The sequence below is a fragment of the Nerophis lumbriciformis genome, linkage group LG33, assembly GCF_033978685.3.
Source record: "Nerophis lumbriciformis linkage group LG33, RoL_Nlum_v2.1, whole genome shotgun sequence".
NCBI lineage: Eukaryota > Metazoa > Chordata > Actinopteri > Syngnathiformes > Syngnathidae > Nerophis > Nerophis lumbriciformis.
In genome coordinates this window covers 13777501-13790885 of record NC_084580.2, presented here as the reverse complement: position 1 = coordinate 13790885, position 13385 = coordinate 13777501, and the positions used below count along the sequence as shown (strand labels likewise).

The window sequence follows — 13385 nt, the reverse complement described above, 5'->3', positions numbered from 1 at the left end:
CACATTTCTTCAAATTGCGACAGTTTAATCCAACACATTCCTTCTGTTCAGCACGAGACGATTAAACAGGTTAACTTTAACAAATAAATGAAGCATGATGTATAATGAAATATCTGTCATATTTTATTTTATAGAGGTATACATGTATATTTATTATATTATTATCATTTTAAAATACTATGACTTGTTTTTTCTTATTACCACATTTTATTATACTATTTTAAGCATAGACTGTATTACATTTAATACAATTGATATATTATACAGTATGTATATTCATTATAATTTATTTGTACATTATCCATATTATTATCATGTTTTATTTTACTATTTTAAGCATAAAACATTTCACTATTTAGCATAAATAAACCAATTTAAAATACCATTAAATAGTCCTATTGACTTGAAAATGATGCAAATATGTAATATTATAAAAATGCATTTACCCTCTAATAAACTCCTTGCCAGGCACTCTCTGCAGTTGAATAATGGCCCCCAGCCACCACATGAATTGCTGTTTTGGTGATTCTTACCTTGTTGGATGCCATCTCGCTGACCGAGTGTCTGGTCTGCAGCGTCTCCAGCTGGTCCAGGCACCAGTCCAGCTCCTCCAGGGTCTCAGTGGCCAGTTTCTGGTAGGCCTCCTCTGCGGGGGCGAGACAGGACGGCAAGGGGTCAGTAAGGGCCCGCTTCAGGGGCCTAGCGGACGGCCCAGGCCTGGGGTCTCCCACCCCACACACAGCTAAGCTGGGATACCCCGAGTAGACACATGGGCGACTCTTCATACTGGACGGGCGCTCCGGCTTTTAGAGTGGGGGGGCCTGGGAGTAGGGCCTTGGTGGAACGGGGGTCCAAACCCAATCCTGCCTACGTCCTTTGATCGGATTGAATGGGTGGCAAAACGTCAGCCGGGATAATCAAGGGTGTCCAGATGTTAGCGGCAGATAAAGATTAGCCATAAAGAGGCAGCTCACTCACACTAACTTCCTGTCCCTCTACAATGTCATTCATACGAGACAACGTGTGATTCCAGTCGTGCAGCCGGACCAGTCTGCTTAGCGGGCCCATGTTGTCCGCCACACCAGGAGGGAGGATGGAGCCACACGAGACCCGGCCGGGGGCTCACAACCGCTTCGGATGCATGTCGAAGCATCCTGACATGACCAACACACACACAGCTGACACACACTCACACACAGCAATGCGTGATGCTTCAGTCTGATCTCCTGTGTGCAAATACAACATCCATGAGGGTAATTCCTGTATGCTGCTGGGGGTACGGATGGAGGGATAGAGGGGGTGGGTTTCTGTTGCTTCGGCGTCCCTGGTAGCCAAAACGTGCTGTACCTAAAGCCTGAGAGGACCGCACTGGAGACGGGGAAGGGCGGGTAACAACACATGGACTGGATTAGAAGTGGAGGAGGATCTCCTTACTATAGTGGAGTGTGTGTGCACATCATGCATGTATGACCCGCATACTAATAATGCACGGAGCGAGAGGTAAACAATTAAAATGGCGGCGGAGATATTAGCATGTTTAGGTGCGGTTGTCTTTAAACTGGAAGCCCCTGATTTTGCCAAATTGATGCTTATGAAAGCATCTTTTAATGTATGTATTAGAAAATAGAGATGTCCGATAATGGCTTTTTTGCTGATATCCGATATTGTCCAACTCTTAATTACCGATTCCAATATCAACCGATACCGATATATACAGTCGTGGAATTAACACATTATTATGCCTAATTTTGTTGTGATGCCCCGCTGGATGAATTAAACAATGTAACAAGGTTTTCCAAAATAAATCAACTCAAGTTATGGGTAAAAATGCCAACATGGCACTGCCATATTTATTATTGAAGTCACAAAGTGCATTTTTTTTTTTAACATGCCTCAAAACAGCAGCTTGGAATTTGGGACATGCTCTCCCTGAGAGAGCATGAGGAGGTTGAGGTGGGCGGGGTTGGGGGGGCGGGGGGTGTATATTGTAGCGTCCCGGAAGAGTTAGCGCTGCAAGGGGTTCTGGGTATTTGTTCTGTTGTGTTTATGTTGTGTTACGGTGCGGATGTTCTCCCGAAATGTGTTTGTAAGTCTTGTTTGGTGTGGGTTCAATGTGTGGCGCATATTTGTAACAGTGTTAAAGATTAAAAATTATATGGCCACCCTCAGTGTGACCTGTATGGCTGTTGATCAAATATGCCTTGCATTCCCTTGTGTGTGTGTAAAGATGTAGATATTATGTGACTGGGCCGGCCCGCAAAGGCAGTGCCTTTAAGGTTTATTGGCGCTCTGTACTCCTCCCTACGTCCGTGTACACAGCGGCGTTTTAAAAAGTCAGAAATTGTACTTTTTGAAACCGATACTGATCATTTTGAAACCGATACAGATCATTTCCAATATTACATTTTAAAGCATTTATCGGCCGATAATATCGGCAGTCCTATATTATCGGACATCCCTATTAGAAAACAATACGGAACAATTATAATACTTAGAAGGGGGGAAAAAAATGGCAAATTTGAATATAGAGGCACCTTCAAATACAAACAAAAGTTACGTCAAGTTCTATTTTTTACCCCCTAAAGTAAATACTGTAAAGCAAATTGGTCTGTTCCAGAGTCAAACTCCACAGGCAATGTTAGTGAGTAACTTGTTAAAGTAGATAGATAGATAGTACTTTATTGATTCCTTCAGGAAAAAAGTACCACTGATAGTCACACACACACTAGGTGTGGTGAAATTACCCTCTGCATTTGACCCATCCCCTTGTTCCACCCACTGGGAGGTGAGTGGAGAAGTGAGCAGCAACGGTGGCCGCGCTCGGGAATCATTTTGGTGATTTAACCCCCTAATTCCAACCCTTAATGCTGAGTTCCAAGCAGGGAGGTAACGGATCCCATTTTTATAGTGTTTGGTATGAGTCGGCCTTGACATGATTAACTGCTACACACGTGTAAAAGAGACATGAACCACTGTGCAATAAAATTCACTATTTATTCATTAGGACTTTATTGATTATTCATTTATTTAATTTGTTACAAATTCCGCACAGGAAGTGAGCAAACAAGTGTGTAAGAAATTGAAATCGGAAGAGGGGTACGATTAAATAAGCTCGGCTTCCTTCTACTCCTTTTCAGCCATGTGGCATGCATCTTCCAAATCATTTAAAACTATAACCCAGGGTCGGGAAACTTTTTGGCTGAGAGAGCCATGAAAGCCAATTATTTTGAAATGTATTTCCGTGGGAGCCATATAATATTTTTTAACACTGAATACGACTAAATCCGTGCATTTTTAAGTAAGACCAACATTTTTAGAGTATAATAAGTCTCTTATTCTTTTGAATAACATTGTTATTCTGAAGCTAACCAATAATAAATAAAATAGTTCTTACCATTAATGCGACTTCTTGAACAGGTGCGGTAGCAAATGGATGGATGGATTAAAATGCATGAGAATGTTTTATATTTTTAACGTTATTTTTAACACTGCGATTACCAGCGGAATTATTCATTACTTATCGAAGTTAAGCAATGTCAGCTAAGATTTATGTGAGATCCAGATGCAATCATCAAAAGAGCCACAGGTTCCCTACCCCTGCTTTATAATGATGCTAGCTAAATAATATATTTTAAAATTGGCATGCAATACTTGGTATTTTGGTTTTTGTTTCGAGTTGCTTTTTTGAAATTGTCCTGAAAAAAAAAAAAATTGAATATGTTATGCTCTTTTATCCATAAAACTATAATGAAGTAAAACAATAGACCTACACAAGACCTCCAATGGAGAACAAACAGGGAGGTGTTTGCAGAGCGATACTGTCCCCTCGGGACGTTTGAGGTATTGCTGGAATTAATACGTGTGGAAAAACCTACAGAAAATGCAAAACAAAGCAAACTATACGGCTCGACTCGCAATGGAGAGGGAACATGAAAGGTGCTTGAAGAGTGATACTGTAAAAAAAACCCCCAAAAAACCCACTATGCTCTGGAATGAAACTAAAATTAAATAAAATGTCCTTATCCTTTGAAGTTGCCTGAGAGACATGCAAAGATGTGCCATTTATTAGCAAGCTTTTTTGCAAGCTAGCCATTATGCTACATGCATATCAGCTACATACTATTCACATAGGGGTGTAACGGTATGTGTATTTGTATTGAACAATTTTGGTACGAGGGTTTCGGTTCGGTTCGGAGGTGTACCGAACAAGTTTCCACACGGTAGCGTACCGCACGTTGTGTAAACAATGCACACCGAGGCACAACACACGGCATGCTAGCAGCGACCGGGCTAGGACAACATGTAAAAGCCAGAGCTAGAAGACCCTCCTGCCTCGTTAAGATCTCCCGTTTGGGAACACTTTGGCTGCGCGATACAACAATGGAGGACGGAGGTTTGCCGACATTGTTCAGCAGCTGCTTCTGACAACACGTCAAACATGCTAACCCATTTGAAGCGTCACCACCGCATTCAAGCAGCCTCTCCTCGGCGAGTCAGGCAGGGCTAAAGCAATAACAAATGTTTTTATAGCAGCAGATTTAAGTCCATATTGCATTAAAAACTAGATTTTGACCCACTTCTATGGTGGAAGAACAATAAGCCCATATATCCTCTTACTGCCAAGTTAGCCAGGCTGGGGGGGGGGGGGGGGGGGGGGAGAAAAGTTAATCTGAGGCTGAGTTGAAACTGTTTAATGTTGCACTTTTTATATGTAGAAGAAAAGTTTTGTAAATTTATTTAATCTGAGCAACAACTTGAGGCAGTTTAATGTTGATTAAACTGCCTTTTCAACAAGTTGAAAAACTTATTGGGGTGTTACCATTTAGTGGTCAATTGTACGGAATATGTACTGTACTGTGCAATCTACTAATAAAAGTCTCAATCAATCAATCAATCAATCAAAAAAGCACTTTATATGTAGAAAGGTTTTGTTAAGAAACCATTCTGAGCCTTATCTTATTTAGTTTTTATTTTATATATGTTGACCACATTAAAGGCCTACTGAAACCCACTACTACCGACCACGCAGTCTGATAGTTTATATATCAATGATGAAATCTTAACATTGCAACACATGCCAATACGGCCGGGTTAGCTGACTAAAGTGCAATTTTTAATTTCGCGCGAAATATCCTGCTGAAAACGTCTCGGTATGATGACGTCAGCGTGTGACGTCACGGATTGTAGAGGACATTTTGGGACAGCATGGTGGCCAGCTATTAAGTCGTCTGTTTTCATCGCAAAATTCCACAGTGTTCTGGACATCTGTGTTGGTGAATCTTTTGCAATTTGTTCAATGAACAATGGAGACAGCAAAGAAGAAAGCTGTAGGTGGGAAGCGGTGTATTGCGGCCGACTACAGCAACACAAACACAGCCGGTGTTTCATTGTTTACATTCCCGGAAGATGACAATCAAGCTTTACCATTGGCCTGTGGAGAACTGGGACAACAGAGACTCTTACCAGGAGGACTTTGAGTTGGATACGCAGACACGGTACCGTGAGTACGCATGCAGCTGCGGCTTCCAACATTTGATCGCTTGCCCGTACGTGCGTGCCGCTATGTGCATGTCACGTACGTAACTTTGGGGAAATATATGTGCTGTATGAACTTTGGGGAGGTGAACGGTACTTTGGGCTGTGGGATTGAGTGTGTTGTGCAGGTGTTTGAGTTGTATTGGCGGGTTATATGGACGGGAGGGGGGAGGTGTTTGTTATGCGGGATTCATTTCTGGCATATTAAATATAAGCCTGGTTGTGTTGTGGCTCATAGAGTATATATATGTCTTGTGTTTATTTACTGTTTTAGTCATTCCCATCTGAATATCAGGTCCCACCCGCCTCTCACAGCATCTTCCCTATCTGAATCGCTCCCACTGCCCTCTAGTCCTTCACTCTCACTTTCCTCATCCACAAATCTTTCATCCTCGCTCAAATTAATGGGGAAATCGTCGCTTTCTCGGTCCGAATCGCTCTCGCTGCTGGTGGCCATGATTGTAAACAATGTGCAGATTTGAGGAGCTCCACAACCTGTGACGTCACGCTACTCGTCTGCTACTTCCGGTACAGGCAAGGCTTTTTTTTATCAGCGACCAAAAGTTGCGAACTTTATCGTCGATGTTCTCTACTAAATCTTTTCAGCAAAAATATGGCAATATCGCAAAATGATCAAGTATGACACATAGAACGGACCTGCTATCTCCGTTTAACTAAGAAAATCGCATTTCAGTAGGCCTTTAACCCTGGCAATGGACCCTGTGTGTATATGTATGTTGTGCCATTGTTTACAAATTTGATAAATAAATAACCAAAAAATTTATATTTTGTTGTTTTCTTACTGTACCGTAAAAATGAACCGAACCGTGACCTCTAAACCGAGGTACGTACCGAACCGAAATTTTTGTGTACCGTTACACCCCTATATTCTACATTAATAAAACATGTGTACATAACTGAGTCTTTCCCATGTTTAAATAAGTTCCCTTTCAGATTATTATGGTCATCATCACACTTTTACTTTACTTGACCTCAAAATTGCCCCAGTATGTACACATGTATGATATATTGTATATATTGTTAGAGGGGCAACAGTGTCATTGCAGGCACAAATGCATTGAAAAAGAGGAGCAGTCATCATTTAAAAGCTCCTATGTCACTTATCGTCAGAAAAATCCCCCTTCTTCTGTTTCTCTGACAATCCCCCTTCCCTCTCCCACCCTGAACATCCGCCTCCTATTCTTTTCCCCTCCCTGGTTGGGTGTCAGCGACCGGGGTGCTACCCTCTCTGACAGCGACTGAACTGACGTCAATGACATTCTTCTCATGCTTAGTGCGACATCAGACACCGGCCGCTCCGAGAGGCCACTCTGCTGCACAGACAGAGTGGTTGCATACAAACTGTGCGGCGGAGCAGCCGCATGGTGAAGTCGGACTGCGAGGAAGGACGAGAGAGGATGACGGACAAAGGTGTCGAGGGACACCCTAATGGAAGATTAATCAATCCATCTTATTTTTTATGTCTTTTTCATAGGACGATTTGTTGGACATTTGTATGCTTTCAACTTTGTTGGAACGAGTGTTGTCCCGATACCAATATTTTGGTACCGGTACCAAAATTATATCGATACTTTTCGGTAATTTTCTAAATAAAGGGGACCAAAAAAAATTGCATTTTTGGCTTTATTTTAACAAAAAAATCTTAGGGTACATTAAACATATGTTTCTTATTGCAAGTTTGTCCTTAAATAAAATAGTGAACATACAAGACAACTTGTCTTTTAGTAGTAAGTAAGCAAACAAAGGCTCCTAATTTAGCTGCTGACATATGCAGTAACATATTGTGTCATTTATCATTCTATTATTAAGGACATATAGAAAATGAATGATATTGTTTACTGTTAATATCTGCTTACTTTCTCTTTTAACATGTTCTTTCTACACTTCTGTTAAAATATAATAATCACTTATTCTTCTGTTGTTTGGATACTTTACATTAGTTTTGGATGATACCACAAATTTAGGTATCAATCCGATACCAAGTAGTTACAGGATCATACATTGGTCATATTCAAAGTCCTCCTGTGTCCAGGGACATATTTCCTGAGTTTATAAATATAATCCATCCATCTTCTTCAGCTTATCCGAGGTCGGGTCGCGGGGGCAGCAGCCTAAGCAGGGAAGCCCAGACTTCCCTCTCCCCAGCCACTTCGTCCAGCTCCTCCCGGGGGATCCCGAGGCGTTCCCAGGCCAGCTGGGAGACATAGTCTACCCAATGTGTCCTGGGTCTCCCCCGTGGCCTCCTACCGGTCGGACGTGCCCTAAACACCTCCCTAGGGAGGCGTTCAGGTGGCATCCTGACCAGATGCCCGAACCACCTCATCTAGCTCCTCTCGATGTGGAGGAGCAGCGGCTTTACTTTGAGCTCCTCCCGGATGGCAGAGCTTCTCACCCTATCTCTAAGGAAGAGCCCCGCCACCCGGCGGAGGAAACTCATTGCGGCCGCTTGTACCCATGATCTTGTCCTTTCGGTCATAACCCAAAACTCATGACCACAGGTGAGGATGTGAACGTAGATCGACCGGTAAATTGAGAGCTTTGCCTTCCGGCTCAGCTCCTTCTTCACCACAACGGATCGATACAGCGTCCGCATTACTGAAGACGCCGCACCGATCCGCCTGTCGATCTCACGATCCACTCTTCCCTCACTCGTGAACAAGACTCCAAGGTACTTGAACTCCTCCACTTGGGGCAGCGTCTCCTCCCCAACCCGGAGATGGCACTCCACCCTTTTCCGGGCGAGAACCATTGGCTCGGACTTAAATAAATATAATATGAATTTTAAAAAAAACGAAAGAAGATGTTGTGATGCCAAAAAATATCAATGTAATCAGAGTAGTATCGACTACATACGCTCCTGTACTTGGTATCATTACAGTGGATGTTAGGTGTAGATCCACCAATGGCGTTTGTTTACATTTTGATGCCGGTGAGCTACGGTGTGCAGTGAAGCATGTTTAGCTATTCCTCGTCCTGCAGGGATGATACTTGTAAGAGGGGGGCGAACCGGTACTTTTCAGAGGCGGTATAGTACCGAATATGATTCATTAGTATCGCAATACTATACTAATACCGATATACCGTACAACCCTAGTTGGAAGACTTCGGGGAAGTTTCTGTTCCCTTGAACAGGCATGCTTGAGATTGGTGTGGAAGGACCCTTTTTAGAGTATACATAAAAAAAAGGGGACAAAAAGGGCCATTATACTTGCTACCACTATATACTACATGCTTTTTCTAACTTAAAGGGGAACATTATCACCAGGCCTATGTAAGCGTCAATATATACCTTGATGTTGCAGAAAAAAGACCATATATTTTTTTAACCGATTTCCGAACGCTAAATGGGTGAATTTTGGCGAATTAAACGTCTTTCTATTATTCGCTCTCGGAGCGATGACGTCACAACGTGACGTCACATCGGGGAGCAATCCGCCATTTTCTCAAACACATTACAAACACCTAGTCAAATCATCTCTGTTATTTTCCGTTTTTTCGACTGTTTTCCGTACCTTGGAGACATCATGCCTCGTCGGTGTGTTGTCGGAGGGTGGAACAACACGAGCAGGGACGGATTCAAGTTGCAGCAGTGGCCCAAAGATGCGAAAGTGGCAAGCAATTGGACGTTTGTTCCGCACACTTTACCGACGAAAGCTATGCTACGACAGAGATGGCAAGAATGTGTGGATATCCTGCGACACTCAAAGCAGATGCATTTCCAACTGGACTGGACAGATCAGCTTTCAGGAAAAGAGAGCGGATGAGGGTATGTCTACAGAATATATTAATTGATGAAAACTGGACTGTCCGCACTCTCAAAATGCATGTTGTTGCCAAATGTATTTCATATGCTGTAAACCTAGTTCATAGTTGTTAGGTTCCTCTAATGCCAAACAAACACATACCAATCGTTGGTTAGAAGGCGATCGCCGAATTCGTCCTCGCTTTCTCCCGTGTCGCTGGCTGTCGTGTCGTTTTCGTCGGTTTCACTTGCATACGGTTCAAACCGATATGGCTCAATAGCTTCAGTTTCTTCTTCAATTTCGTTTTCGCTACCTGCCTCCACACTACAACCATCCGTTTCAATACATGCGTAATCTGTTGAATCGCTTAAACCGCTGAAATCCGAGTCTGAATCCGAGCTAATGTCGCTATAACTTGCTGTTCTATGCGCCATGTTTGTTTGTATTGGCATCACTGTGTGACGTCACAGGAAAATGGACGGGTGTATATAACGATGGTTAAAATCAGGCACTTTAAAGCTTTTTTTAGGGATATTGCGTGATGGGTAAAATTTTGAAAAAAACTTCGAAAAATAAAATTAGCCACTGGGAACTGATTTTTAATGGTTTTAACCCTTCTGAAATTGTGATAATGTTCCCCTTTAATTAGACTTTTAAAATGTTTAATTAAATTATTATTTATATAATTTCATTCTTATACACATTTTTTATATAACTTCAGAAACAGAGTCCATATACAGTATATTGAAAATGAAAAGAAAGAAAATGGCACGCCATACTTACTACAGCACTACATTCTGTACATTTTGGGGTTTTATTTAGACTTTTGAAACCAATCATATCAATAAAAAAATGAATACGTACAGTATATTAAGTAACTATTTATATAGGGTTCAAATACTATATACATAAAACATTGGCATATCATATTAATATTTTGCCTTTTAGGTTTTTCAAAACAAACCCCATATACCAGGGGTGGGCAAACTTTTTGGCTCAGGGGCCACATTGGTTTTTGAAATGTGACAGACGAGCCGGGCGAGCACATGATGCATTGCAAAGCCTATCAAATGTGTTGGAACGAGAAGGCTGCTCAAACATGGGCTACTTTAATCATAATACACTTATTTTCAACAATATCATATCAAAGAAACATAAAAATTGTATTATAGTGTCAACGCTTACATTCTCTTTTAGTGGGAGCAGTCTTGTTAATCACCCTTTTTGCCAGTGCCTCGAAGTCTAGTGTGAGTTGTGTTGTGGCAATTCTGAAAACAAATTCTCAGTTTTTTAATATTTGGCGGGCCGAATTAAAGGGATCAGAGGGCCGGATGTGGCCGGCGGGCCGTAGTTTGCCCACCACTGCCATATACAGTTTATATGAAATTAAAAAATATAAAAAAAATTATGCACGCCATTCTTACTTTCTACTTTGTACATACCTTCTTTTTTTTTTTTTTTTTTTAATTAAACTTATCAAGATAGGTTGATTGGCAACACTAAATTGGCCTTAGTGTGTGAATGTGAGTGTGAATGTTGCTAAGGGACAAGTGGTAAAAAATGGATGGATGGAAACTGGCAATATTAATAAAAGAATAATTAATATGTAAATACAAAAAATACATTAAGGGTTAAAATATTACATAAATATATATTTTTTTTTTTCAGCACATCATGCTTATTTGTCTGTTAAGTTTTTAGAAATAGACCCATATACAGTAAATAAAATAAAAATAAGAAAAATAGCATATTATATATATATATATAAGGTGAAAATACTATATAATGCATAAAAAATAGCTCATTTTTTGTATGTTAAGTCAAAAATAATAAACAACTAACATAAATGTAAATATAAAAATGTAATACATCTCACATTAGACCAGTGATTCTTAACCTTGTTGGAGGTACCGAACCCCACCAGTTTCATATGCGCATTCACCGAACCCGAACCGTAATCATTAAATTATGTTATTATATTAAAGAAATTCTAATAGATATATATTTTACAAACAGAAAGATACAGGAATGTACACATAATCCCATGTTTACATCTCATTGTGCAACATGTGAATGTTTTAGTGGCAACTAAATGCGATATCTGAAAGGGCTACACATTATTTCCAAAGTAGGACCCCCCACCCAGACATATAATACAAGTACACAGCTCATGAAAAACAATATGTTATAGTCACTGTAAGTGGGCCAAAACACTTATATTAGAAAATAATCTCATGGAAATGACTGCTGTCATTTGATTACAATAATAAAACCTTTAACTTGTTATTTAGTCAGGTTTGGGACAGGTGTGCTGCAGGTGTGACCACATGTGCTCCACCGAATGCTCAAGGAGTTTTGGCGTTTGCTCACACATATGGAAAATTAGAGGGAACATTGTTTGGGGGTATCCATAATACGCCGATAGGGAGAAGTTTTTATTTACACGATGAGTCGGGCGTGTCTTGACCTCCGCGGCGGAGGCTCTGCCGAACCCCTGAGGCCGACTCACCGAACCCCTAGGGTTCGATCGAACCCAGGTTAAGAACCACTGCATTAGACTGACACTATACAAAATCAAAACTTAAATAAATGCTGATAAATCTTATGGCATAAATCGGCCGAGTCATACCAAAGACTAAAAAAATGGGACCCATTACCTCCCTGCTTGGCACTCAGCATCAAGGGTTCGGATTGGGGGTTAAATCACAAGTATGATTCCCGGGCGTGGCCACCGCTGCTGCCCACTGCTCCCCTCACCTCCCAGGGGGTGAAAAAGGGTGATGGGTCAAATGCAGAGGGCAAATTTCACCACACCTAGTGTGTGTGTGACAATCATTGGTACTTTATTATGACACAAAAGTGACTAATGTACAATAATGCTAAAAAAGACAACTTCTACAATGAGGATGAAATAAAAGGTGAACATGTTTTAAGGCGTTTTATCAAAGAAAAAAAGGGAATGATGTGAAAGTAGACTTACTGCAACATAGCCAAGTGCAATAAAAGCAGTGTGATACGATCAAAAATATTGTTATAATATTATTATAATCACTCTGCAGACATCTTACTGTCCTCTCTCCATTAGGCATCTTAAAAGGTATTTACTTTATTCTAGTTGACCGAGCTTTATTACACAGTGGCAAACTCCTCTTTATACGACACTTAAGATTGCTAAAATGTGACCTAAAGTACCGCCTGTACAGTTACTAAAGGTTTTTATGATGGCGACAAAACTGCTGTATCCTTGGAACGAGCCTTCGCATTACAACTCATCAATACTCTCAAACAATCCGACCCATGACTCACAGCTGTCACCGGTTTTAGGCAGGCAGTGCCCTTAATGGCTGGAAACCAGTATGATTGGCCCTCTAAATATAGACGCAGCAGGCGATTGATCACACTGTAAGTATAGCGTCTCCATCCCGGGCATAAATGTGTAATGGTGGAGAGATGTTACGTCAAAGCAAAGCACCCTTCAAGGACAAGTCCTAACTACAAGAAGAAAAGAACTCCTAAAGTAGGTCAGACAGTCTGCAGAAGAAGCTGATGTGATGAAGTACAGTAGTGGTTTGTACCTGTAAAGGTGGTCTTGGTGATAGGGGGTGGGTTGCACATGGGTGATCTCCTATGGTGGGGAAAGAAACACATCTGTGATTGATTCCTTTAAATAATGTTGTAACATCCATCTAATTGTAAAATATAGGACACTTTTTACTGATAGTGTTGCTGTAGTACCCTTTACCAACAGCAGAGGGCAAATACAGGCATGCATTCAAGTAGTATAGTGTTGTTTGCAAACATACTTATTATTGGATGCTCTCTCTTGCTGCAGGTTAGTTAATGCACCAAAGTTGTTCCGTACGGTTCTTAAGCTGGCAAGGACCTGAAAGGCAAAAAGCACAATATTTGTTCTTTTTTCACATGAGTATATATGCAAAATACAGCGGTGCATTAAAGAGTGCATCAAAAGGGCTCACCTGTGCAAATGGCGTTACAATCATGTCGTCACCATGGCTGGAAAACACAAAAACAGAGGATTTAAAGCCACAATATGTAAAAGCTACACCTTAGAATAACGCCTATAGT

General features: G+C 41.1%; 1 protein-coding gene across 5 annotated transcripts in view; it reads right to left on the bottom strand.

Annotated features, from left to right (window-relative positions):
- pde4d (phosphodiesterase 4D, cAMP-specific) overlaps nt 1–13385 on the bottom strand; it is a 475712-nt gene that overhangs the window by 40062 nt on the left and 422265 nt on the right. For all 5 annotated transcript variants that reach the window (XM_061928988.2, XM_061928989.1, XM_061928991.1 and 2 more), the window contains exons 3-6: nt 13277–13313; nt 13103–13182; nt 12875–12924; nt 534–646 (exon numbers count right to left, since the gene is read on the bottom strand). In XM_061928988.2, the coding sequence (XP_061784972.1) occupies nt 534–646; nt 12875–12924; nt 13103–13182; nt 13277–13313 (280 nt within the window). The remainder of the gene's footprint in view (nt 1–533; nt 647–12874; nt 12925–13102; nt 13183–13276; nt 13314–13385) is intronic.